The sequence below is a fragment of the Marmota marmota genome, unplaced genomic scaffold, assembly GCF_001458135.2.
Source record: "Marmota marmota marmota unplaced genomic scaffold, marMar, whole genome shotgun sequence".
NCBI classification, from domain to species: Eukaryota; Metazoa; Chordata; class Mammalia; order Rodentia; family Sciuridae; genus Marmota; species Marmota marmota.
Window position 1 is genome coordinate 9,765,937 of NW_026000016.1, and position 27,326 is coordinate 9,793,262.

The window sequence follows — 27,326 nt, forward strand, 5'->3', positions numbered from 1 at the left end:
AGATTCTTATTGAAATGGTAGACATAAAGTAATTAACTACATTGAAACTACATTATAAGTGAATATTCTAATGTAGGAAACCTGGGTGAAGACAGTTGATAAAGCCAGAGATTTTGAGCTGGTGGAGAGATGACATTTGCTCAACACATTATATACAGAAGTCAACCAGAAATGCAGGTTTAAAGCTAGGAAGAACTAGCAACAGTATGAATACAGAAAACTAATGAGAAATTCTAGTTCCTTTTATTTAAAGGGGGGAAAGAGAATTTGCTTTGAGTGAGTCTTAATGGCCCCCTGTACAACCACATTTAGCTAAGCATGCTCCAGGTATTACTAATCTCAGAGAAAGAACTTTAACAATGTAATATCACTCTAATGATGAATCATTGTAATGTTGTCATTGTTCCTTTCTGTGTGATATTATTATTTATTTTAAACACTTAGGGAGATTAAAATAGTCTCCAAAAATTTGTCAGACTTGTTTCAGTTTTCTCTCTCTCACCTTAAGGATTTGGGAATAAGATTTCCTATAATTTTGCTATAGCTTTCTTCTTTTCCTTGGTAGTTTCAAATGATGTCCTAATAGAAATGTAAGAATGAGTATTTTGTGTTGGAAAAGAGTAAATATAGTCAGTGATAAACTGCATTTTTAAAAAACACATGAAAATAACATAATAAGGCCAACAATAGTTGTAACTTCTACTTTAGATTCGTTGAATTTGAAAGATAATCACCAATGATTGAAAATGCAGGTGAATTTATTTACCGGTCTGATAAGCAGGTGAGCAACATCACCAAATGGTTCTCAGACAGGGACAATTTATAATTGTGATTATGCCAATTGAGGACTGAAGTTTGCAGCTTAGATAGGGCAGGATGAATTTTAATTCCCTGCTGTTTATTGATCAGAAAAGAGTCTTCATTTAAGTCCAGTTGAGGAAATGTTTTATGGAAGTCATTCAAAATTCTTAGTCATTTGTCAGTTTTAAAACTCAATTTTGCAGTTTCCAAGGCAAGGTCTGTTGCAGATGAGAAGGGTCTTCTTAAATAGGTCTTCTACAATTTTTCTCAATTCTGTCATAACATTTGTATTGCTTAAATGTAGTTTTCACATCATGAGCATTATTTCTACTTAGAACACTTAAGAAGTGGGTGGATGCTTTGAGGTGTCAACACTGTGGGTCTTAATGGCTCCCCCAGAAACACTGCAGTGAGTTAAGCCTGCTCTCCAACTACTACTAATTTTCAAAATTTGTTCATTATTTGTGTAAAGCTACAATCATTATAATTCCAATTCATTATTGTTATTTTTAAAAGCCTGAATCTTCTTATTTGATCAAATATTTTTAAAATAAATAGGACACATCCAAAATATATATTCTTATGTCTTATAGACATTAAAGAATATACTTAGATTGTACAGCCTTAAATAATTTGGCATTAGTGAAGATAGCATTTTAAAACTCAAGGAACAGTTGGAATACCTAGTGAATATTTATGTTTGAAAAAAAATTGTGGGGAAAGATCTTACTTACCTTGGACACTTAGTATCAATTAGGTCTTTTATAAAGCTCTTGATGAATTTTCTATCTTTGCAGGGTTTTAAGCACCCTGGCATGTAATGAGTTCTCAAATGCATATTAAATTATGTTGTAGATGCTTTAAACTCTCATTTCATATCAAAATGTTTTAAGCCTTTTCCTCTTCCTCCCTCTCCCCCTCCTCCTTCCCTTCCCTCCTCTCCCTTCCTTCCCCCCCTCCTCCCCCTCCTCCTCCTTCTCCTTCTTTTTAATGAAACACCCAGAAGGAGTTCTGAGGTCAATAAAATCAAATATTCTTTAACCAATATTTATTGCCTTTGAAGAAGCAACCAGCAAGGAGCAAAGGGGGAAAAGGAAGACCCAACTCAGCTCTGCTCTCTTATCGCTGTTTTGATGAATAGCACTGGGCTGCCTGTACTAGGTGTTTACTCTATGAGGACTTAACCTAAAAGTAGTTTTTCTTGTTGTCTAACCACAGTTTCACTTTTTTAAAACCTTATATGAAAATGATTTTCTTAAGCCTCCTTTCTAGGTTTTCTTTTCCTCCTCCCCATCTCTGCTTTCTCCTCAGTCTGGTTAAAGAACGCTGGTCATTCTTCTGCTCTTCTTAGGTTTTCTGTGATCATGAATAAATCAGTAAACCTTAGTCCCTTCATTTGTCCAATGGGGATAATAATTCTTGTTCTGTGATAGTTAAGTGAGATAAGGTACAACCAGTTCTCATCACTTGCAATAGTTATATTCTATAAAGTCTCTGAGAACAAAGAATCTAACACATACTGAACCATCACTCCTGGGACATGTACAAGGTTAGGTTTCTATGGACATCTGGTTACAACACATTGACAACCATCAATGCATAATTTTATTTTATGTGTGTGTCTGTTTGCAGACACCTTATTTAATATATACTGTTGATTCATTAACATTGAACTTACAAACACAGCACTATAACTCATGCCTCAGCAAAGCTTACTTTCTCCATAAGGCACACTGCAGATTTTTTGTGCTTATGAACACTAGATAGAACTTCAACACTATGATTGAGGGTCATTCTAAATGGTGAAACTGACAAGAAATGGCATAAAAATGCAAAAACATGGCACTAAATAGACCATTGAAAAGACTCTTGTTTACAGTATAAGAGCTAAAACAAAAAAGGAGAGCACCACCTAGTTTGACCTCATCTGGGAATTATACATGTCAGGTGGTACATATTTTTCCCTGTTCTGCATATGTACATAAGTATGCATATAAATGACCATGAAATTCCATAAGTAGATATTTGAGGATAATGTGCAGAATAATAAATACTTGGGAATCAACTTAACGAAAGAGGTGAAAGACCTCTACAATGAAAACTACAGAATGCTAAAGAAAGAAATTAAAGAAGACCTTAGAAGAAGGAAAGATCTCCCATGTTCTTGGATAGGCAGAATTAATATTGTCAAAATGACCATACTACCAAAAAACTATACAGATTTAATGCAATTCCAATCAAAACCCCAATGACATAACTCATAGAAATAGAAAGAGCAGTCATGAAATTCTTCTGGAAAAATAAGAGACCCAGGATAGCCAAAGAAATCCATAGCAAGAAGAGTGAAGCAGGTGGCATCACTATACCAGACCTTAAACTATACTGTAGAGCCATAGTAACAAAAATGGTGTGTTGTTGGCACCAAACTAGACTTGTAGACCAATGGTACAGAATAGAGGACACAGAGACAAACCCACATAAATACAGTTATCTCATATTAGACAAAGGAACCAAAAACATATATTGGAGAAAAGATAGCCTCTCCAACAAATGGTGCTGGGAAAACTGGAAACCCATATACAGCAAAATGAAATTAAGCCCCTATCTCTCACCATGCACAAAACTCAACTCAAAGTGGATCAAGGACCTAGGAATTAAACCAGAAACCCTGTGCCTAATAGAAGAAAGAATAGGTTCAAATCTTCAACACATCAGATTAGGCCCTGACTTCCTTTATAAGACTCTTATAGCACAAGAAGTAAAATCAAGAATCAACAAAAAAGCTTCTCAGCAAAAGAAATAATCAGTGAGGTGAATAAAGAGCCTACAGAATGGGAGCACATTTTACCACAGTACGTCAGATAGAGCACTAATTTCTAGGATATGTAAAGAACTCAAAAATATTAACACTAGAAAAACAAATAACCCAATCAATAAATGGGCCAACGAACTGAACAGACACTCCTCAGAAGATGATATATGATAAATCAACAAATACATGAAAAATGTTCAGTATCTCTAGCAATTAGAGACATGCAATTCAAAACTAAGATTTCATTTCACTCCAGACAAAATGGCAGCTATTAAGAATATAGACAACAGTAAGTTTTGGCAAGGATGTGGGAGGGAGGGCACACTCATACATTGCTGGTGGACTTGCAAATTGGTACAACCAATATGGAAAGCAGTGTGGAGATTCCTTGGATACCTTGGAATGGGACCACCATTTGACCCAGCTACTTGATCTATACCCAAAGGACTTAAAAACAGCATACTACAGGGACACAGCCACATCAATGTTTATAGCAGCACAATTCACAATAACTAAATTGTGGAACCAACCTATATACCCTTTAGTAGATGAATGTATAAAGAAAGTGTGGTATATATACACAATAGAATACTACTCAGCATTAAAAGAAAATAAATTCATGGCATTTGCAGGTAAATGGATGGAGGTGGAGAATATTATGCCAAGTGAAGTAAGCCAATCCCCAAAACCAAAGGCCATCTGTTCTCTGATATGAGGATGCTGATCCATAATGGGGATGGGGCAGGGGAGCATGGGTGGAATGGAAGAACTTTAGATAAGGCAAAGGGGAGGAAAGGTAAGAGAAGGGAAATGGGGGTAAGAAAGACTGTGGAATGAGAAGGACATTATTACCCTAAGTACATGTATGAAGATACGAATGGTGTGACTCTATTTTGTGTACAACCAGAGACATGAAAAATTGTGCTCTATGATGTGTACTATAAATTGAAATGCATTCTGCTGTCATGTATAACAAATTAGAATAAATAAATATATTTTTTAAAAAAGGTGATTTTGGATAATATTTATCTCAAATACAATGTCTTTGAGCACAGTTAATATTATAAATTTCAAATTAATAAAAGTAGTAATGTATTATTTGAAATTGACCACAACCTTTTAGCTTAGTAAAGCTGTAAAGAAAACTACTATTGTAACTTATTTGACTCTCCAGCCCTTGCATATAAATGCACAGTAGTAGCAAGGAGAACCACTAGAGTTTAGCGCTTTGCATTTAGTGGTTAGCATTACTTTGTGACCTCGTTACTAGAGGGAAAAAAATCATTCTTTATGTATTACCAAAATATTATGTTTCCAAATATGTGAAATACATGTGGAAACATTTTGATCTTAACAAGTGGTGTAAATGCTGTTCTTGGATTTTTGGTACCATTTTATGTCACAGACCAAGTACAAATTGACATTTTCAAGCTGGTTTTGGTTAACTCCTTAATGTTAGAAATTGGAACTTTCTGATGTAATAACTTCTGCAAAGTACCACTGTGCATTATTAGCATGTTATGTGTTGACAGAATAACAAATGGAAAACACATACATATCTGTATACCTATCCTTGGAAACGGCCTGGGTGGCCTAAAACCTATCAAGTAGACCATGCATATTTTATTTTGGTATAAAATATTAAAGTTAGTAGATTCAGATAATTAATTATTTTGTTGTTTTGAAATAACCATATTTCTAGTACTTAAAAAGCACGCTGGTAATCAGACAATTTACTCAAGCATGTATCAATGTCAGTGTGGCCGTTTGGCAGCATAGTCTCAGAAATTCCAATTAACCATGTAAATATATTTCATAGCATCACATCTCACTTTGTCAGAACCCCTGCTGCCTTTATATCATTAACATAAATGCAGGTGCAAATAGCATTTATGTACTTTGATAGAAAGCAGTTGGAAACATTTCACTGTGGGACACAACACTTTCAGATTGTGTACATCTGTTCAAATAATGTATCCAGCCCCAATGACATGAACACAAGGATAGAAACATCTGCCCCTGAGACCATTTGCCATATAGCAGATGCTTGCATCTTTATTTATGCAGATGGTTGGTATGATGAGTTGTGCGGGGATAAAAGCCAAGTAGTTTGACAGGGTATTTAGGATGTTCAGCAGGCCAAAAATATAAGGTAGGCATTTTTGTCCTAAAAGTATAATATTGGTAGGAGTAGAAATTCATAAATCACTAGTAATGCTTTTAATAGTCAACATAATGTTCTTATCTCTTAATTAATTGGCATCAAAATCCTAAAAATATTTACAGAAATTCCAGCATCCAGATTATACTAGAATGAGCACCTTATGGTAATTTGGTTTTGATAAAATAATTTTAAATGATTTTGAATGCATCTTGCTTTTTAAAACAGCAGTATATATATATAATACTACCAAGAGAATCTGGTGATATTTCTTCAAATTGGGAATCAGTTTGAACATGATTTATGACATAGTCTATGAATATCAATTCAAATTAAGTAAGATAAGTTTCTGAAGTATTATATATTTGGAAGATTTTTGTCAAGAATTTTATTATTTAACCTGTGTTCTAATGTTGTCAACTAGTAATATTTTAATAATAAATATTTTATCAGGACAAATTACATTTTAACACTTTATTACCAAAATTCTCTTATTGAGCTGCCATATTATATTCTCAAGGAAACAAATGTGAAAGGACTAAAATCTTACAAAACAAGCAAAATATCTCCAGACTTGATACCCCCCCCCACACACACTATCATAGACTCTCAAAAGAGATTAAATATCAGATCTTATCTAATTCAGCTGCTCAAGCATGTTAGCTTCAGAACAACTTTGCATTCTTAAAAATTATTGAGAACTCTAAAGACAATCTATGTAGGTTTTATCTATCTATATTTACCATAATAGTGATTATAAGCAGAAACTGCATATGTATGAATTCATTTTAATATAACAATGAGCTCATTACATCTTAGCATAAATAACCTAGTTTAACAAAATTAAGTATTTTCTGAAACAAATTTAGAAGACAGACATTAACTTATGTTTTTTGCAAATATTTTTGAAGTCGGGCTTATTGAAGATGCTTTTTGAGTCCCATATTTGGTTCTGCTGTGCTGTGTTTTATGTTGAAATATTAAAGGAAAAATCCAACTTTCCTTTTCAGATCATTGGAGATATATATATATATATATAGGCATGTGCTCAAGGATCAAGATTTTATGTATATATACCAAAACTTCTCAGATTGTTCTTCTTAAAGTTTAGTTACAATGTGAAATTTTAAATCATGTCAGTGTAGTTTTTATATTCTGTTTTGTTTGGGTTTTTTTGCATGAATGAGTCTATTTAATGTCTCAGTATCATACTTTGGTCATTTAGAAAACATTAGTTCCCTGGCTAGGGTGTAGCTCAGTGGTAGAGTGCTTACCTAGCATGCACAAGGCTCTGGGTTTGATCCTACATATCAAAAGAGAGAAAGAGATAACAAATGAGTTTACTGACTTTTGAAGATCTTCCATATGTTTTATTAGAAAATATTTTTAGAATATTCACTAATGTAACCACCAGTCTCATCTGGAAAGAGCTTAAGTATGCTCCCCAAATTTACTTTTTTTTTTAACTTTACGCTAGTAAGAAAGGATAAAGCAGTACACACATGTATTGTGAAAGCAATACACATTCAGTAGAAACCATATTTAAATTTTGAATTTTGATCTTTTCCTGGGCTAGCAATATGTGGTATGACACTCTCATAAGAAACTCTCCTGAAACTTTCTCATGAAACAAGCCACAGTTTCCAATCAGCCATGAGATCACAAGGGTAAATATCCAGTAGTCCACAGTATACAGTTGCCAAGCTATGTTTGGTACCTTAGGTGTATAAAATGCATTTTCCTCTTGCAATCTCTTCATCTTAACAAATGGACTTATTAGTATTTGACCTCCTCATAAGTGGAAAAGCACCTGTATTAGGAAGCTTCAAGTTCTGATGGTGAATCCTAGTTTCCCGGTTGCCTCTCAAAAGATTATTTTCATCGTTGACAACAAATATTTCCAGTTTTTCTTGTAATGAAAGCTCCATTTGTTTATTTTTGAGAACATGTCTGCCAGGTACCCAAATCTGACCGTGTTCTTTCAATATATTTCAACACACATCTATCAGATGTTCTTTCAGATAGGAATGCTTTCCATGGGGCAAAAGCGGCTAGTTTAGTTTCACAGATGAATAGAATGCTTTTCCTCAAGGCAGCCATCATGCTTCTCTGTGAACCATTTCATCACACAAAATAGTGAAAAAGCATGTGCTCAAGGATCAAGATTTAATGTAATTTAAAGTTCATACTGCTTGTTTATTGTTCTACTATGTGTGTGACTGTGGAGAATATGACAGTTTAGCTTTCTGTCAGTGCCTCAATTCAGACTGAGGTGGTAGAGCAATTTTACCCAGTATTTCTTTTGCACACGTAGACATCAACACAGCAGAAAAGGCAAATGGTATCTCAGTATTAGTATAAAAAAAGTGTTGGGACCTTCTCCAAATCCTGCACACTATTTTTTAAAAAACGCCTTGCTAGTCTAATCCTCTCTTGCAAAGAAAAGAACCAAGGCCAATAAAAAATCAGCATTATTATCTCAGATTTATTCTAGCAGTAAGTGTAAGAACCAAAGCAGGTCTCCATTCTCTAACTTACATGTACTATGTAATTTGTCTTCTTGTTTCTAAGGCACTCTTCCCCAGCCCCAGAAGGAACATTCCCCCGACGAGGCCACACATCATAGCACTGGTGTTTTATCATGTTTACTTAAAAGAGCAGGACTTGCCACATGAGGAATTTAGAAATTCTTTTAACATTTTTAGACCTTTTCTTTCAGTCCTAATGTTCTTGGGTGTCCTTGGTTTTCATAGCAAGTGATACAGGATTAGAAATATCTAAGATATTTGTTTTATTTTTTAATTATAAAAGGCCTTAGTAATAGGTTTTTATTCATTTATTTTTGCTCATTAATGAAAGTGCTCTGTCAGTGCTTAAATTTCATGAATTTATTGTGTAATTTTTGCTTTAGAGAACTTGCATCCTGGTGGGGCTAGGGTTGTGGCTCAGCAGTAGAGCGCTCACCTAGCATGTGCAAAGCACTGGGTTCGATCCTCAGCATCACATATAAATAAATAAATAAAATAAAGATATTGTGTCCAACTACTACTAAATAAATGTTAAAAAAAAAAAGAACTTGTATACTGGTATAAACCTAATTTGTTCACCAGAAGCTCTATAAAAGGAATCCACCTATATAAGAAGCATGGCTTTTAAGTGTTAAAGCATTGAAAATTGTTCTATATAAATTTCATTAACTACCTGCCCATCGTGCATGCTATAGAGTCCTGTTAAAACAAGGAAGCTTTCTCCCTGCCCTAGTAATTACACTGCTGATCAGAAAAAAAGTTTTGTCAAAAAGATTTTTATTTTCTCCACATTGAGATGGGTTATGTGACACTCACCAGCCTTTGGAGGAGACTAATACATAACGGACAAATTACAAAACACCTTAGTGTGTATGGAGTGAAGGAAGAAGAGCTGTAGTGCCAGACAGATCTGGGTTCAAATCCATCATTCGTCAGCTTTGTGACCCTCCAAGAAATTTTCAACTTTCCATATCCATTAACTGGGGATGTTAATACCAAAAAGTAGTGGGGAATTAAGTGAGATAATAGTGTGAGCACTCAGTCTGACTCCTAACTGTCATTTAGTACTTCATATGGAATTTAAGGATTCTAGGGGGTTGAGGGAAGAATAGAAAATGATCATTAAAGACAAGGAATATATACCTGCAGTATATTTTCTCATGAAGGAAGGAGATGTAACTATAGCTAGAATAGAAGATAGAGCCCAATGACCCTTTACTGTTTTTTTAAATATATTTATTTGCTTAGCAAAAGCAGAGGAGAAAGCAAGACAATAAAATTGAGAATTAATAGTCCCTTTATTCAGTAAATATATACTGTATTGTGCAACTGCCAGACATTGATTGAGCGACAGTTCCTGCAATGAATGAAACAATACCTGCTTTTGTTACACTTATAGTCTAATGGGAGGAGACTAGACTATAATATGATATCATGATATTTATTATTATACCACGAAGGACAAGACAATTAAAATTGAAAAAGAAAACTTCAAATGATCCCATGAGACTGAGCAGCTACTTGTAGACAGATTGGTCATGAAGGGTCTCCCTGAGTGCTGGAGAGCTCAGTGGTGGTCTCAGTGGTCTCCCTGAAGCAGCACTAGGAGCACTAGGGTTAGTAACCTCCATCTCTCTGTTCTAATGTGCATATTTTTTTAATTCTAATATTTCAGGGCTTGAGGCAGAGAAGCTGCATATGTAGAATGATAGTATTTTACCTTCCTTTCTCCCATCCTGGAAAAGTTCTTATTTGTGTGGTTTAATCAAAGATAGAAGGTATGTTTAGAAGTGGGAAAAAGGGTCAGGGAATGTTTTCCTCCTACTGGCCTCTCTTTTTTCAATGAAGTCAATGTTAAAAAACCGTAGAGACAACTATGGGGGAATGGAATTGAAAGTGCCTTGGAAAAATCTGGGCAATCCCCAGTTAGGAACCAAAGGGAGTCTGTTAGGGACAAGTAAATGGATTGTGGAATAGGATTGTGGAACTGATTTTGAGACTAGAAAGCTTGTGATGCTATCTAGTGTCATGGTGGTTGAATTCTGCAGCACTAATTAACAAGCAATGGGAGTGGAGTATACAAGGTGGGGGCCAGTTGGGGAAGGTGCCATAGGAAGACAGTGGTGGGGTGAACCTATGATCTGTTGGGAGTGCCCATGATGGTCAATCATGAAGCCGGTACTGGAAAACTAGAATATTACCTAAGCTTACACATAAGCATGGCCTAGGACAAGAGAACACAGGCAGGTAGGTAATCATTCCATCTCTTAGGGAAAATGAATAGTTAACTCATACATACTCCTAACTAGCAGATAAGATTAAATGTTCCCTTCAACCAGATTTTATAGTTATCACCAAAGAAGAATAAAGAGATTGGTGGAGGAGAAACCAAGCAGAATTCAAAGAAAAGAAATCCAAAGTAGTCACCAAAGATTTCAAACTTTGATGACTCTTGCCTTTGATGCTTGGGTCAGAATCTGATTATATGAGGTCTACCTTGGAGTCATATTCAGCTGATCTGATTAGCTCCACCCAGGTAACTACTATACATCCAGTTATCTGAGTGTCCATCAGTGCCTAGTACTTTATTTTCTTTTTCTTTATTTTTTTTCAAAATATTAGTATTGTAGGTGGTCTTTCTATGTTAAAGAAAGTTATGCCTTGATTAAAGAAGAATCAGTCAAGACTTACCAACAGCAATGTTAAAAAAAATGATTATCAATGAAACCATAACAAGGGCATACTTTATCTCCAAAGGATCCATGGCTGTCCAACCTCTTGCATTGGTACTTCAGAATCATGAGCTGAATGAAGTATAGAAAAACTTATAGCAAAAATGTTGTAAATCAGTGTGAGTTGAAGATAAATCAAATGTGAAGACAAAGCATCTATAAGACTACAAAACAGTGGGACTTTTTCATTTTCTTTTTTTTTTTTTTTTTTTTAGTTCTGGTAATAAAACCCAGAGTATGATGCATGCTGGGCAAGCCCTCTACCACTGAGCTACCTCCTCACCCCTTGTTTTTTAAGTGCAGTTTGCATATGCCTCAAAAGTGCCCAATCTATATAAAGTAAACCTACTTTTGAAATTACAGTATAAAAATAATAATTGTTGTGATTCTTTTTAGTATTACTGAAACATTGTGCTCTTAACCACTTTAGTTTCATAATCATGGTGTTTAAACCAAAAGTTAGAAACTTCCAGCCTTCTTCATGTGTCCTAGTTTAATTGTTCCAGCTGACTACATATTCTGATGTTCAAACCTTGTCTGTTTATCCCACTAAAGAAAAGGTTTTCTTCATCAACTGCCATCTCTCTGGTCATACCCAATATATAACTATTGCAAATGCTATATAAATATAAGACTAAAAAAGAAAAATCCCTTTGATCTCACTCCAGTGAGAATGGCATACAAGAATACAAGTAACAATAAATATTGGTGATTATGTGGGAGAAAAAGTACACTCATATATTGCTGGTGGCACTGCAAATTGGTGCAACCACTCTTAAAAGCGGAATGGAGATTCCTCAGAAAACTTGGAACCATTTGATGCAGTTATCCCAATCATTGGTATATACTCAAAAGACTTTAAATCAGCATACTATAGTGATATAGCCACATCAATGTTTATAGCATTCAATTCACAATAGCTAAGCTATGGAACCAACCTAGGTGCCCTTCAGCAGATGAATGGATAAAGAAAATATGGTACATATATGCAATGAAATACTAGCCATAAAAAAGAGTAAAATTATGGCATTTGCCGGTAAATGGGTGGATAGAACTGGAGACAATCATGTTAAGTGAAATAAGCCAATCCCCCACAAAAAAGCAGAGGCTGAGTGTTCTCTCTGATTTGTGGGCACTAACACAATAAGCGGGGAGACTAGAAGTTAATCAGATTAGACAAAGGGGAATGAAGGGAAGGCACAGGGGATGGGAATAGTAGAGCCAGTAGAATGAATTGGACATAACTTTCCAATATGTTCATATATGAATATATGACTAGTGTAACTCCACAACATTACAACTACAAAAAAGGGAAGTCATATTCCACATATGTATAATATGTCAAAATATATTCTACTGCCTTGTATAACTAAAAAGAACAAATAATTTTTTTAAAAAAATCATCTTAAGGAAAATTTTAAAAAGAGCTATTTTTATTGGTTGTTTAAGATTGCTTGCAATGAGAAATTTGTTCCATTTACCAAAGTTTTTTTCTACAGGAGATGATTCCATGTCTACCAGTCCTGTTGAGAAATACCTAACTCCACAAATGCTGGACTCTCCTGGAAAGACAGTCTGCACAGGTATTTTTTGTGGGTGGTAGGATGTCAGATTAAATGATCTACTGCTTTGACCATGTGAAATGTTTTTTTATCAAGGTTTAAATTTCAACTGGGAATCAAGTGAATATTAGCAATTCTAGTAATATTAACAACAAAAAGAATAATGAGAAAATGGGGTTAAGGCATTTCAGAAGTTTCCATCTGGTTTGCTGAGTGTCCTTGAAAAGTCATTAACTCTTCACTAAATTTTTATGCTATTTACTTATCCCCAGATTTAGGTAAAGAGATTAACTTGACTGCTGTATAATAATGAATAAAATTTTGTGCGTGCTACAAATTATTTTTCCAAAAAAGATAAACAACTTCTTTCTACATGTATTAAAAACAAGTATCTCATCTGGTTTTCAGCTGTTTTTCATCAGAAGTTCTTGAAATCAAAATAAGTTCTCCCAGGGATAGGAACTAATAAAAAGGGCTCAATTAAGATGAAGAAGACACTTGTTGAAATTGAGAAATATTTAAATGTATTTTAAATGATAAAGCTTTTTAAATTTACTTTTCACTTGGTACATTAATTATGTGTCCTCAAAAAGATAGTTACTTGAATTTAACAAACCACTTGTGTAATTTTCTTTTATTGTCACTAATATTTGAAGTAATCAGCCTTTAAATTCTCCCATAAAGAATGCTTGTTTCCTCTTACTTCCTGATATAAATATATCTGATTTATTCAGTTAATGAACTGTATTTCCCCTTCAGTGCCCAACTCTTCTTTCTAAATTCAAGCTATCTTTACATTTGTTAATGCTTTACTCAGCAAAATACTAAATCTATAACTAAGTGCCTTTGGTTGCCCTGTCCCCTACCCATTTTGAGAACCCACATCTTTTCACTCCTGAATTGAGAAATCATGGCTGTTGTTGTCACTGTCTCCAGAGAAGTGGCCAGTATCCCAAACCCCACTCCAGGTGCCTTCACTCACAGGGCCACTGAGATCTGGCCTGACTCACTCTTGCTGAACTGAATGCCTGTTAGTTACTTTCTTTCCTGCTAGGTTTAAGAGCAACAATTGAAATAGGAAAGACAGTAGAATGAATCTAACAATTTTCCTATGTGCATATATGAAAATACCTAAGTGAATCCCACCATCATGTATACCCACAACAATGAGGTCCTAATTAGAATAAGATATATTCCATGCTTGTTTAATTATATCCTAATGGATTCTATGGTCATATATAACTAAAAAGAACCAATAAACATTTTTAAAAAGAGCAACAATTGGCTTCACTATTCTGTATAAACAAAAGCAAGGAGTGTCCCCACAAAATAGCTCTTTGAAATGCACATGTTAGCTCCTGTTCACACTGAATTGTTAATCCAATTAACACTTTGTCAACTGACATACGGGGAGGGGGAGGAGAGGGAGTAAGTGATACTGACAGGATGAATCAGATGTTAAGGACGGCTGAGCTGCCCAAGTGGGTGTCATCAGAGAGGCTGCAGAGAAAAAAATATATAGTTTTATGGGGATCCTCATTAGCGAATAATAGCTATTTTGTCTCCCTTTCCTTCATTTACCTCTCAAAAAGGAAACATTAGTTTAAAGATTCAGAACTATTTCCATATGATGAGCCCTCAAGTTCTGTGCTTATTTTCCCACATTAAATAAGCATCAGAAACTTAATCCTTTCTAGCAAGAGAAAATGAGAAACTATCTGCTAAATGTCTGTCTAATGTGATAGGAACCACCCTGGCACCTTCATGGATATTTTTCTCATTTAATTCCAGTAGCTAGTGTACTGTTATGCCCATTTCATAGATGACGATATTTAGGCACAACAGAGTGACTGGCCAAAGCCACAAGTACATGACAAAGCCAGGCATCGAAACCAAACTGTCTGAACCCCAAAATTCAGAGACTATAATGGTGGCCATAACTGTTCACAGTAGTTTACAATCTATACAAGGAGGAGCGGGGAAAGCCCGTGCAGACAAGTGGGCCAGGATTTGGGTTCCAGCACTGCTGTTCACCAGCTTGGAAATTTTTACTAGAAAATAGCTCAACAGGAATTCCTCACTCAGGTTATCATGGAAATCAAATGAGATAATGCATGTAAAGTATTTTTTTTTTTACAATACCTGACACATAAAATATAATTTATCATTGGAATAATATTTAAGCAACAGTCATCAAGAAAGAAACTCAGCTGCTCAGAAAATAAGAATTCCCTTTCTTGCTAAGGAGGTGAGGAATTCATTGTTTGACAGATTCTCACAGGGTTGTGCTGAGTGGAAGGTGCCTGCTAGGTACTGGCATTAGGAGAGGAAGGGAGGGAGTTAGCCAAGAGCATAGGTCAGCAAAGCAGGACAGATGTGCCAAAGGGAATGGACAATTAGACACGGGACACAAGATGTCCAGTTGGAAATGTGCTTATCTCAATTGCCTGATATTTGGGTCTGAGATAATGATGACTTCAGGCCTTCGTGTTGGAGATGCAAGGACTAGAAATTATATTTGGCATCTTGAGTACTTTGAAACAAAAGCACACTTGTTCCTATTGCCAGCACATTTTACTGTGCACACTCCACAGTCAACACTCAGTAAATTCTTACTGACTCTGCCTATTGCTGCAGATCCTGGACAGCACTAGAAGATTGGGTAGGCAATGGCTAAATGTGTTTATAGTTTTTTGACAAAATTAAATTGAGCTCCCTTGTGTTATAAGACATTATTTTTATCCCAAACTTCTCCAGGATTTTACCACACTTATTTTAACCAGAGACCATCTTGGGAAACAGTTTAAACCCCAACTGGAATTTATTATTTGAATTCCAAGTGGGAGGGAAAACAGGGATGCCAACAAATAAAATTGTAAATAGGGTTTTTAGTTTAATAAAATTAAAACCTAAACAGCACCTAAAAATGTTGGCTCCTTAGCGGTTGATTTGGCAGCATTTTCGTTCTGAGCCTGGATCCAGGGGGCCTGTTTCAAGAACGGGGACACTCCCCTGCTTGTTCCATCCTAACATGCTTAGCAGTAGGCCCATGGGCCCCAACAGATGGAATAATGGAACTCTGCCCAAACCCAGAGATGAGCGGGAACAACTTTGTTTAGAAGCAACAAAGCAGCCTCAGTTCTGCCAGTGGAAATCAGGAAGTGAGTTGTTTGTAGCTATCTAGAGAATTGCCCCATGCACTTGTCTCTTAATTATGCCAGCTGCTTTTGGAAAGAGTATGATAAAGCTGAGTTAGACATTGGCACCTAGTGCTACTGAGCTCTCATTCTTCCTCCTGCTGCCTCTAACATGCAAACAATATCCATCAGATCCAATCCTCTGGTGATGGAGGAGGTGGAGAACACACTTTGCACATTCTCCAAACAAATGTCTGGTAGTCTTTCTGCATTTGTTAGAATCCTATGGACAGTATGTGGCAAATGTGACTCTAAAAATTGGCTTGTACTTTCAGATGACTTAATTTTCCATTAATTTTCTCTTTCAAGTGGGCTTTCCAGAAGTATCAATTTAATGGTAATAGGAATTTTTGAATAAAGCCAGTTCTATTTCAAATGTTTTTTTTCTCCTTAAAATTCAGAAATGGTTTTATATTTTGGAATTAATTAGGATTACTTTGTATTTAATTTCCCCCCTCTGAGGAAAGAATGAAGGAAAGTCACTGCTTCAAATTGGAATGGGACAGATAGGGTTCTGTGGACCTTACTTGTTTCTTAACTTCCTCAAGCTTCATTTTTCATAATATTTTAAAAGAGGGAACAATAGTACTTTCTTGTGGAATCTGGGTGAGAGTTCAATTAAAAGACCTAGCCTAGGTTCTAGACCATAATAAGAACTCGGCATCTCCCAGTTCCCTTTTACTCCACAGTTAGATCAATTTCTCCCCAACTGTAAATGTCACTTTTCAAAATAGTTGCTTTAATATGCTTAACATATTAAAAATAGCCCACATTTAAAATCCTAATATTAAGTATTCTCATTGAATAATTGTACAAAATTAATTTTACTAAGTTAGCCTTTTATGTTTTCAGTTAATAAAAGCCCATGTTTAGTACCTGAGAGTCCTGTGAGTCTCTTTAACTCTGTGATGGGTAATTTTGTAGGATTTTCAGAAATTATGAATGTCAGTGGAAATTTCTACTGCTCATTATTTAGTACAGAATTCTCTAAGATCTGTAATTTAGTAGGTGCAGGTGAGGGTTTTTAGATCACACCATCTGTGAAAGGCCTTGTAAATGTATGGTGGAAAAAACCACTGTTGTAGCTACATTGCCAAGAAAGACTTCCTACAATCGTACTTTCTTAAAATATTTTAGAGTTTTAAAACTTAATGGCATTTTCATCTTCTCTAAGGACTCCTATTGTCCAAACTACTTAAAAAAAAAAAAAACTGAAGTCAATCTAGCATAACTGACCTTTATTGCAAATTGCCTTCTTTCATCCTAAAGAAGAAATTGTTTGGAGGAGCAATTCTCAGGACTCCACTTGTCCTTGGGAGGTAATGAGCTCTCATACTCCTCAATGCTTAACCTCAGGAGGTAGTATGTGCTGCCTGTCAGATTACTAGATTACTTCCCTGGCCATTAGCAGTTCTTGTCATTAAGTAGTCAAGGAAAATAAAAGACATGAATCATTCCCGTGTGCATATCTAGATATAGTCATTTAGGCATAGACACACACTCATCACAAATATCCCAAAAGATAGTGCTTTTAGAAACTACTTCAAATAAGTAAACTTTCATTTTCCTTTCATTCATTCAACAAATATTTATGAGCATCTCCTGCGTGCAGGCAGTGGGTGTTAAGTGAAAATAAATGCCTGTCCTAGTTCAAACATCCGCCCCGTTACCCCACCCCACAAAGTCCGCCACTAATTCTAGTCTCTTCTGTTTCCTTTCTGAACTGTTCTGTACATATACAGGAATATGTTTATGTGTGTATCTCCCAGCTTTTTAATCTAGACAATAGAATACGATGAATTTCACATCTTGGAGAGTATTCCACATCAATCTAATTCATTCTTTTTTTACTGCTGCAAAGTGTTACATCATATAGTTGTATGATTATTTTATTAGCACTCTGTTGATGGACATGTAAGTAATTCCTGGGGCTTGGGGTATTTTTTATACATTTTTTGTGGTTTTTCCTCTTTCATTATTGGAGTCCTCAGCCAGAAGTCTGACTCAGTAGGTGCCAACAAACCAGGTTCAACTACACAGCAAAGGCAGCCTAGGTCCCTGTTACACTTCTGCCTTGCGTTTCTTCTAATGCACCAGTTTCATTCCCTTTCCCTAATGATTCTGGGAAATGGGACTTCTGGGAGACCCTCATCTTTTTTGTGTACTTCCTGATAGATCCAGGCAGGCAAAAGTAAGTAAAATTTACCCTATAAAGCCTTATCTTCACAGTCTTCACAGCTTGTGATTAGCTTGTGATGATTGAAAATGATCTGGCTGACAAGCTTTTCTACCCCAGCCTCCATGCCTTTAAATCTAGGGCACTTAGGAACCAACTCACTTGGCAGGTGCTAGACCTATCATCCAGGCTCTGTCAGTTCAGGCTGCCCACACTTCTCACACTGATCTGCATTCTCCCTTGCTGGAGCCGACCTAGTTACCCTCAGGAGTGTCCTTTGTTCCCAACCACAGACAGCCACCATAATGTGGAGACCTTTGAATATCTGACGTAGCACATTAACTTTAAATATGTCATAATCAGCTCATTCCATTTTGGTATGGCTTTATAAAGTATATCCAGTTTCATTTCTGAAACCCTTAACTCTTGGAAGGTTGCTTTCTTTTACTTGGTTATTTAAAAAAATAGGAAGTTCCTTCCCAACTGAATAAGCCTTTAGAGATCTTGACACTGGTTGACACTGGTTGTTGCTTCAGCTGCATCTTCTGTTCTGTGTCGCTTCTGCTCTTCTTCACGTTGCATGACCATGCTCTGCCTTTGAGGTTCAGCTTTTCCATGTTCCTCTCTCCACTCTAATCTCCTACTCCTCTCTCGGTGTATGTCTGTTTTCTTAGAGCAATTTCTTCTTCAGAGACCACTTGTTACTGTGACCACATCAGTTTACACACCAATAGCATAATTTACTGTTCTCTTTTATTATTTCCTCTGATAGTCAACTGGCCTTACCATCTCCTTTGTTTTAAAGAATTTGATCATTATACTGAATCATTTCCTTATTCTGGCAGTTAATGGAGTTAAATTGGAAAAAAAGAAGAAGAAGAAGAAGAAGTTCCAGAGATATATCCTCTCTTTCATTTGTTAAAAAATTATGAAATGTTAAAAGTTATTTTTAAATTGTTTCCTTCTTTTTCCATTTTAAAAGAAAATTGATTGGGCATAATCTATCAATTCTTGATTTTTCTCTTTGGTCACTTTATCATCACTTAACAAATTCAACAAACATTTATTAATTTCTACCACTTGCTGGAACACTGTACCAGGTCCTTGAAGACACAGGCAAACCCCCTGCCCTCAAGGAATTCATTTATTGAGGAAAGGCAGACATATGCTTAGTACAATAGATAGAACAAGTGTTCTAGAGAAAATTAAAGCCAGAAAAGGGAATGGGTTGTTGCATTGGTCTGTTTTTTATTACTATAATGAAATACTTGAGGAAGGCTACTTATGAAGAAAAGGAGCTCCAAATTTGGAGGTTAGAAGTCCAAGCAGCACAGGGTAGATGAGGTCAGGTTCTGGCTTTTGTTAACATCCCTCTCATAAGAACTAACCAGATTCTCAGGAGAATGTCCTTAGTCCCTTCAGAGGGCATGACCTTCCCACCCTGACCCAAAGACCTCCCCCTAAGCCCCACCTCTTAAAAGTTCCACAGCCTTCCAATATAGCATCCTGGGAACCAAAGCTTCCAACACATCCACCCTGAGAAACAAACTACATCTTAACTGTGGCAGAAATTCAGAATGGTAACACAGTATTAAATAAAGCGATCAGAGAAGAGCTCACAGGGAAGAGGTCATTTGAGCAAAACCTTGAAGGAGATGATGCAGCAGGTACTAGGGATTTAATGTTCTGGGCAGTGGGAACTTCAAGTGCAAAGCACTGAGGAGGTGCCTGTCTAGCACATTTAAGGAACAGCAAAGAGGCCATGATGGCTGGAGGCAAGCAAGTAAAGGAAATGGCAGAGACACCCCTGAGACCCAAATAGCCTGAGGCTTTTAAGGCCATTGCAAGGACTTTGGCTTTCACTCTGAGATGAAGAGCCATTGGACAGTCATCTGTGAGCAGCAAGTGAGGTGTTATGTCTTTTGCTATGATGTATTATTGTCATGTTTTGAGAGGATTTGACTGAATAAAAACAAAACAGCCTTTATTCTAGCTCTTCTTGCTGTAAATATTTTCTGCTTAATCATTTAGGAGTAGGAATCGACATAAAAGACCCGATGTATTCTCTTCTGTACTTTTCCTACCCCAGATTTGTTATATAGATGCAAAGACCATTATTAATTGTTAATATAATTACTTAATAAGTCTTATCTCAGTTAACCAAAAGCTATCAATAATTGTAGGCTTTCTGCAAATTCTGTGCCTCCTGATTTAATATATTTATTTACAACTACAGTACTTTTCTCAAAAAGATGAGAAGATGAGGCTTAAAATGAAAATAGAATTTTAAAATTAAAATTATGAATAAGGAAGGAAATATAGTGATGCACAGAGGTGGGTGTTATGAAATGATTGGCTAATCAGTTTGTCATGAACCTCATGGCGACAAAACTAAGAAAGAAAACAGTGGACAAATGATTATCCTTGCCCGACTTTTCCAGACCACAGCATGAGTCCTTTTACTTCTTACTCTAATGTGCAATGTTTCATAGCATCCTTTTCCTTTTTCACCACTGATTGCTTTCTAATAAGTTGGCCACTCTGCTTCCCAGCTGATTCTTACTACGCTACTTATTTATTTGAATCATGTCAGTTTTATTAAAACACTCAACTTCCTGATTGAATCAATAGTACACTAACTAGGTATTCAAATTGAGGTTGATTTTTCAATTTTTAATTCTGTTTCATGAGATGGTCAGCTACCTACCTATGTTCATATCCCTGGCATCCTAGAAGCAAATTGTTCTTTGATCCTTTATGCACAATTTCAAAATCTAAAAAGCTTTGAAAACAGAAAAAATTATCAAAAAATTGATAAAAACTCATTCATAGGCAAAAACCTGAACTGAAATAAGACAATTTAAAGATCTTCATGTGTCTCACTTATGGATACTCACATATTTTGCTATGAGAAGTGGCAATAGGTTTACTTATGGGCACCTCTGAATGTTATGTAACATTTTATATATGCTTCTTATTACTTTTCTAAAATTTGAAAGTGTAAATTGCAAAACACATGTGGCCCTGTGAGTTTCAAAAGGGTTTTTAGACTTGCAATGACCAGTTCCTAGACTAGCGTAGGTGCCTAGTAAATGTGAGTTGAAGTGAAGTTTGATTAATATGAAATACTGAGAAACTAGAAACTTTTCCACAGCCAGCCTTGTGACCTTGCAGCCTCAGGGAATAAAATAGATGATTCAGTTCTTAGAAGCAGGGCCTTTTAATTGTTCTCCTAAGGTTGTAGAAATTGGTCTTTGGTCAGGCTAATAAATCGAGGGAGAACGAAATGTTATTCTATCAGTTAAAATTGTTCCTATTAGTATCCTAGAAGGTGCTTTTTGGGTGATTCATGTGTTTTTTTTTTTTTTATTTCATCTCTGTGTCCTTACTTATCACTTTGTATCTTATTGTTTTTGTTCAACATTTTTTAAAGGTGTCACATCAGCTTTTTTAATACTGGTGATTTAATTGCAAAAGCGCACATAAACAGTTTGAAAGGTGTGAGAAGAAATTCACAAGTCACATGGGAGACAACAACAAAGCTAGCATTCAGTCTGGAATTCATCCACAGTGCAAAACAAATTACACTGCCAGTGGGTCAAATGGTGTATCCTGAAATTGAATGAAAAATGAGTGTGATATAAGAAACATTTATTTCATACCGCAGAGACAGTGGGTAAATCAAGATTTAGGCTTTACCCTCATAAAGCATAAGGATAATAGGGAAAGCAGGGCATGTATATAAAGTAAATAAAATATACAACAGACTATACCAGAGGAAACTTTGTAGCTCAGGATATCAGGAAAAGAGGTGGGGTTGCCCTGGCTTGTGAAGATGAGTCAGAATTGGGCAAATGGAGAGGATAGACTTTCAGAATTAGAAGGAGGAGGACAGCATCCCACCTCTCTAGAAGCTCTATATTTAGCAGTAGAGACACACATAAACACAGAAATCATTATGGGAAACAATCTGTATTATAGTAGGGGCTATGGAATCATAGAAGAGAATAATAATCCTTGGTGAAGCTGGCCAGGAGTTCACCTTCAAGTTGGGTCTTGAAGGGCCTGGGCATTTGCTCAGAAGGGTAAGAGGTACATCAAGGAATCTGTTCCAAGTAGAATAAGATGATTATATGAACTCTCAATAACAGGCCAGTTACACTACAATAACTTTTCATGTTGTATTATGATTTCAGGCGAATCAAACAACCCTTCTGGAACAATACAGAGTGGGAAAAGTTTGCAGAATAAGAGTCAGTTTAGGACCATTGCACCAAAAATTGTGCCCAAAGTCCTAACATCCAGAGTGCTGCCATGTCATTCACCATCACTCTCCGATCAGGGGAATCTGGGGCCCGCCATCAAGCCATTGGGAATGCCTGCCCAGAACTATGCTCTGATGCAGGTTGCTGGCCAGGAGGGAACATTTTCTCTTGTTGCTTTGCCACATGTTGCCTCACCTCAGCCAGTTCAGAAACCTAGAATGCCTGAAAATCTTAAACTGCCTATTCCCCGATATCAACCCCCAAGAAGTAACAAAGGATCAAGAAAGAAACCCATCCTGAGCCCTCCCGAGAGTGGCTGTAGCAAATCTCCTGCCCAAACCCAGATGTGTCCTCAGATGTCTCCTCCTGCACCTGCCCAGCCTGAATTTCCACATAAACCCAGTCCATGTAAGCAGCTTCCATCACTAGACAAAGCCCCAGCCAGCATCAACACAGCTATACTGACAAGTGGCAGTGGCCATGGAGACTCGAGATCTCCAGTGATCAACAACCATGGAGATGTGACCCCTCCTGCCACCCCTGTATTCTCTACACCAGGGGAGCTCTCAGCCAAGCAGAGCTTCCCAAAGATTTCAGAGAGAGTAAACTTTACAAGCAAGAAAATACCCAGTAAACCTTCTCCTATTGCCGGTGAAAAACTGAAAGAACAAGTTGATCATGCAAAAGCCATAACCAATTTATCACCAGCCATTTTGGGCAGTACAGTTCAATTGATCTCTTCAGTTCCCAGGGGAAAGCTGCCAATCTTACCCTACTCTAGAAAGAAAACAGAAGAGGTTTGCAAAATTGAATCTGATGCCAATACTGCAGATTTCTCTTTACCTGGGCATGGGTCAGACTGTGATAAGAGATTCTCCACCACTGAAGGCTTTAATGCAGCCACCAAAATGGTCAGTAAGATGCCTGTTCCACAAGTGTCAAAGCAGAGTCTTTGTGAAAGTGCCTTTTGTCCAGTTACCAAACTAGATCTCAACCACAAAACAAAATTGAACGGTGGGGCAGCAAAGAGAAGAGGAAGAAAACGAAAGATACCAGATGAAATTTTGACATTTCAAGGAAAAAGGAGGAAATGCATTCTTAATAAATGTAGAGATAGTAAAGAAAGGGCAAAAACTGATCCCCAAGAATCCAGAGACCAAAAACCTGGGGTCCTGAAAAAATACCGTAACATTATGCCTAAACCTGTAATTGTTGTGTCTGCTTTGGCTCCCCTAGCTTCTCCTGCAGCTGTGCTACCATCCCAAACACCCAGCAGCCTGGGACAGGACACTTTGTTAAATAATTCTAAATATCTCAGCTGTAAGCAGAATGACAACCCCTCCTCTAAGCCCAGCTCTGTGTTCAGAAATGGATTCTCTGGCATTAAGAAGCCTTGGCACAGATGTCACGTTTGTAACCACCACTTTCAGTTCAAACAGCACCTTCGAGACCACATGAATACACACACCAACAAACGACCGTACAGTTGTCGGATTTGTCGCAAGGCCTATGTACGTTCCGGCAGCCTAAGCACACACATGAGACTTCATCACAGTGAAAACCGTCTGAAGAAACTGGTGTGTTGTGAGTTTTGTGCAAAAGTGTTTGGTCACATCCGAGTCTATTTTGGCCATCTGAAAGAAGTGCATAGGGTCGTGATCAGCACTGAGCCCTCCCCCAGTGAACCACAGCCAGGGGCCATGCCTAAGAACAGGGACAGAGATGCTAGTATGCAAGCGATGGAGGGACCCCTGGAGAGGTGAGTGCCAATGGAGTGGAAGTCTGGAACAAAAGCCTGTTTTGATTTGGGGAAGAGGGGAAGATTTCATATTCAAAAAAGGCTTTATAAAAACATCTCTCAGGTGAAGATTTCATAAGGTAGTGTTCCCCCTGGTTCTGTAAAGAATAATCTCATTTGTCTTTGGTGTCTGGTCAGTCATAATTTTTAATTACTCTAACCTGTGTATGCCAAGGCAGAAATGCTAGTTTGAGATGTGCTCAGGACAATTGAGCTTCAGAAAGTTATTCTTGCATCTAAAAATGAAATAGTAAATTATCATATATAGTTCCTGATAGTCTTTACAAATAATTTTCCTCAAATTTATGTGCATAGGATTTCTATCTAAACAGCAGCATCTGCCCATAACACAGGGTGACTCTTGATGGGGTCTCCAGGGGTCTGCTGCATCAGCCACACCCTAAGGTACCCAGACCTAACATGCCCCATTTTTCCCATCAGGCCAGGTTAATCTGCCATTCCTTTTTTCAAGCACTGCTTCCTCACATTATCAATAAATAAGCTATGTAGTTTGGAAGCTTGGCAGGCAGACCTTAGAGCAGTAATTAACCAGGGAAATGCCCTCAGTGTGGGCTGTGTGTATCCTCTTTCCACCAAGGTGACAAGGAGTTTCACTAGAATTAATTCTTTGCCAAGAAAGCATCATGAAAACTTTTTCCAGCCCTTTCAATTCTCTGCCTCTTGTTTTTCATTGTTCCATTTGCTCAACATATTTTCTATTCAATTTTGGCTTGCTCTGTCATACTCGATAAATAAGGGGTGCCTATCCTACTACCTCCTTGCCTTTGTATAGGTTCTCTTCTGCTCTCATGCTTTTCACTAGTGTACAAAGAAACCAACCTTCTTGTTTTCCTGTTGTCAGATTTTGATGTTTGAGTAAAATGTCCAAACTGCCTTTTGTGCTCAAGGGCAACAGTGAGTGCTGGGGGACAGTCATCTTCAGTTGCAGCTAGTAACCCTGCAGCATCTGACGTGATACTCCCTGATTCTTCTGTGTTGAGTACCCCTGTTCCTGTGGGAAGCAAAGAAGAGGTGGCTTGCCCAAGAGAAGCAGAAAGGCACAGACACTTCGTAAATGAACCCAGGTGTCCTGAGAAACGTGTGACAGTTAGCTTTCACTGTGCCCTCTGCTAGAGTCCTTCCCAGGCTCTGGCTTTCTAGGTTCTTTATGTTTACCCCGTTCTTTGTACTTCTCACTGTAGGTGTGTTTTAGATCTCTAAGGGCTTAGAACTGAAAGGAAAAATTCCAATTGTGTTTTTCCATGAAATCTTATATAGACTTTTTCCCCCGTTTCAGGGAAAACAAGTCAAGCTTGGAAGAAGACTTCCTTCTAAACCAGGCAGATGAAGTCAAATTACAAATCAAATGTGGCCGTTGTCAGATCACTGCTCAGTCTTTTGCTGAAATAAAGTTCCATCTGCTTTATGTTCATGGAGAGGAAATTCAGGGCAGGCTGCAAGAGGGAATCTTACCAGGCACCAAAGGAGCTCAGGAGGCTCTGGTTAAACATGCTGCTCCTGACTGGAAACAGCATCCTGAGAGAAGAAGGCAGGTGAAGGCTTGTTCCTCTGAGGAGGAATTCCGTGCATTTCCTAAATTGAAAAGGCCACTCTATCTTCACCACCAAAATGGTGTGGAAATACTCATGGAAAATGAAGGAGGTCAACCAGGAGCAAATGAGCCAAGGGAACAACAACCTCAGGTCCCTGAGTGTCCCAGCCCCCACGCCATTCTCCTCTGGTCCCATTCAGGCTTTAACTGCCTCCTTTGTGCCCAGACACTGGGAAGGAAGGAGGAGCTCTTCCTGCACTGGGAACACAGGCATAACTGTGAGGACCCTTCCAAACTTTGGGCTATTTTAAGTACTTTCTCAAACCAGGGAGTGATTGAACTTTCCAGTAAAACTGGAAAATGAAACCCTGAGGCAAACTGGGGTTAAAGAGAGTTTTGCTAGCACCTTTCTATCAAATCTTTGTGTTTTATGGTGGTACTTAATTTTATGAATCAAACAAATTAGAATCAACATTAATGAACAAAAATAATTTTTGTACATAGTTTTATTTTCTTATGAAATAAAATATATGCCCTCGATGCATATTTTTCTAACCATATGCAGTCTGATTTTAAAATTCTATGTACTGGCTTTATTTTATCTTAGACTTTATTAAAAGATCAAAATTTGGAGATTGAAATGTAGAGGCTTATAGGTTGTTCTTCAAATAATTTTCAGTAAAAATGTGTGCATGTGAGTGTGTGTGTGTGTTTGTCCTTTTTTTCAGATTATTTTCTCCTTTCATAGACCAACAATGTGAAGAATTTACATGTTGCAATTCTATTTCAATTCAAACCGTGGTATCAAATTAGATGGTAAATGTTGATATTTACTAAATTCCCTGGTATATTTGAATATGCTGCCAAGCAGTCTTTTCATAGGTTGTCTTCTACCATAATTTGAAGTATATGTTTTTAAGACTTAGTTTTTTGTGTGATTTTACTATTTTATTAAATGCATATTGTCTTGAAGATAACTTGGCAAGTCTCACAGCTATTAATGTACCATGTCAAAATAATAAAGAATTTTTAGCATTTCAGCTAATAAAGAAATCCGCTTTCTTGGTAAAAAGTTGTTTTCAAATAGTCTTTGGGGCCAGGAAATTTACAACATGGAAAGTGAACTAGATGGTTCAGTCCAGATGTATAGGTGTCTCAACTGCTCTCTCTCTCTCACTCCCAGGTAACTTCAGAGGGTTGTCGCTAGCTGATCAATTTTATATACAACTGTGCCTTTCAAGCCCGGAGTCTCTTTGAAAGTCAAGAGTAAATGATTGCCTCTTTAATTCCTGGGAAATTACCTTGAATCAGAAAAGTTGCCATTTGAAGTTCTGGCCATCCTAGTTGCAAAATCATTTTCTGAGACAGGAGAGTAAGAGCATTCATCCCACTAGAATCGCCGGTTTTGCATGAAAGTACTGTGCCAGCCCTGTTTCCTGAAGGTTGGCCCAGGCATGGTCATAACATTTTTCTGTGATACAGGAAGTTACCCAACAGAGGAAGCACTAAATTCTGATAAGCTAGTGGGTCTTAAGTCATCTTTTTAAATGTCTAATTCTAAAAGAAAGTGGTCATAAGTTAGCAAATAGTTTTGTAAATTTAAGAAAAAGAGTGTTAAGTTTGGAATTCTCTGAAGGATTTTGCCATGGTTTATTGATTGATCAGATTCTACCCATTTTCAAAGAGATAATATCAGACCTCCACTATTTTATAGATTTAGAATAATGAATAATAATGAGTTA

At 37.0% G+C, this 27,326-nt stretch overlaps 1 protein-coding gene across 16 annotated transcripts in view; it reads left to right on the forward strand.

Annotated features, from left to right (window-relative positions):
- Nucleotides 1-26,282, forward strand: part of Znf438 (zinc finger protein 438) — a 192,600-nt gene extending 166,318 nt beyond the window's left edge. For all 16 annotated transcript variants that reach the window (XM_048809102.1, XM_048809114.1, XM_048809116.1 and 13 more), the window contains 3 exons: nucleotides 12,534-12,617; nucleotides 22,166-23,993; nucleotides 25,330-26,282. In XM_048809102.1, the coding sequence (XP_048665059.1) occupies nucleotides 12,534-12,617; nucleotides 22,166-23,993; nucleotides 25,330-25,948 (2,531 nt within the window). In that variant the 3' untranslated portion in view covers nucleotides 25,949-26,282. The remainder of the gene's footprint in view (nucleotides 1-12,533; nucleotides 12,618-22,165; nucleotides 23,994-25,329) is intronic.
- The last annotated feature ends 1,044 nt before the right edge of the window (nucleotides 26,283-27,326 follow it).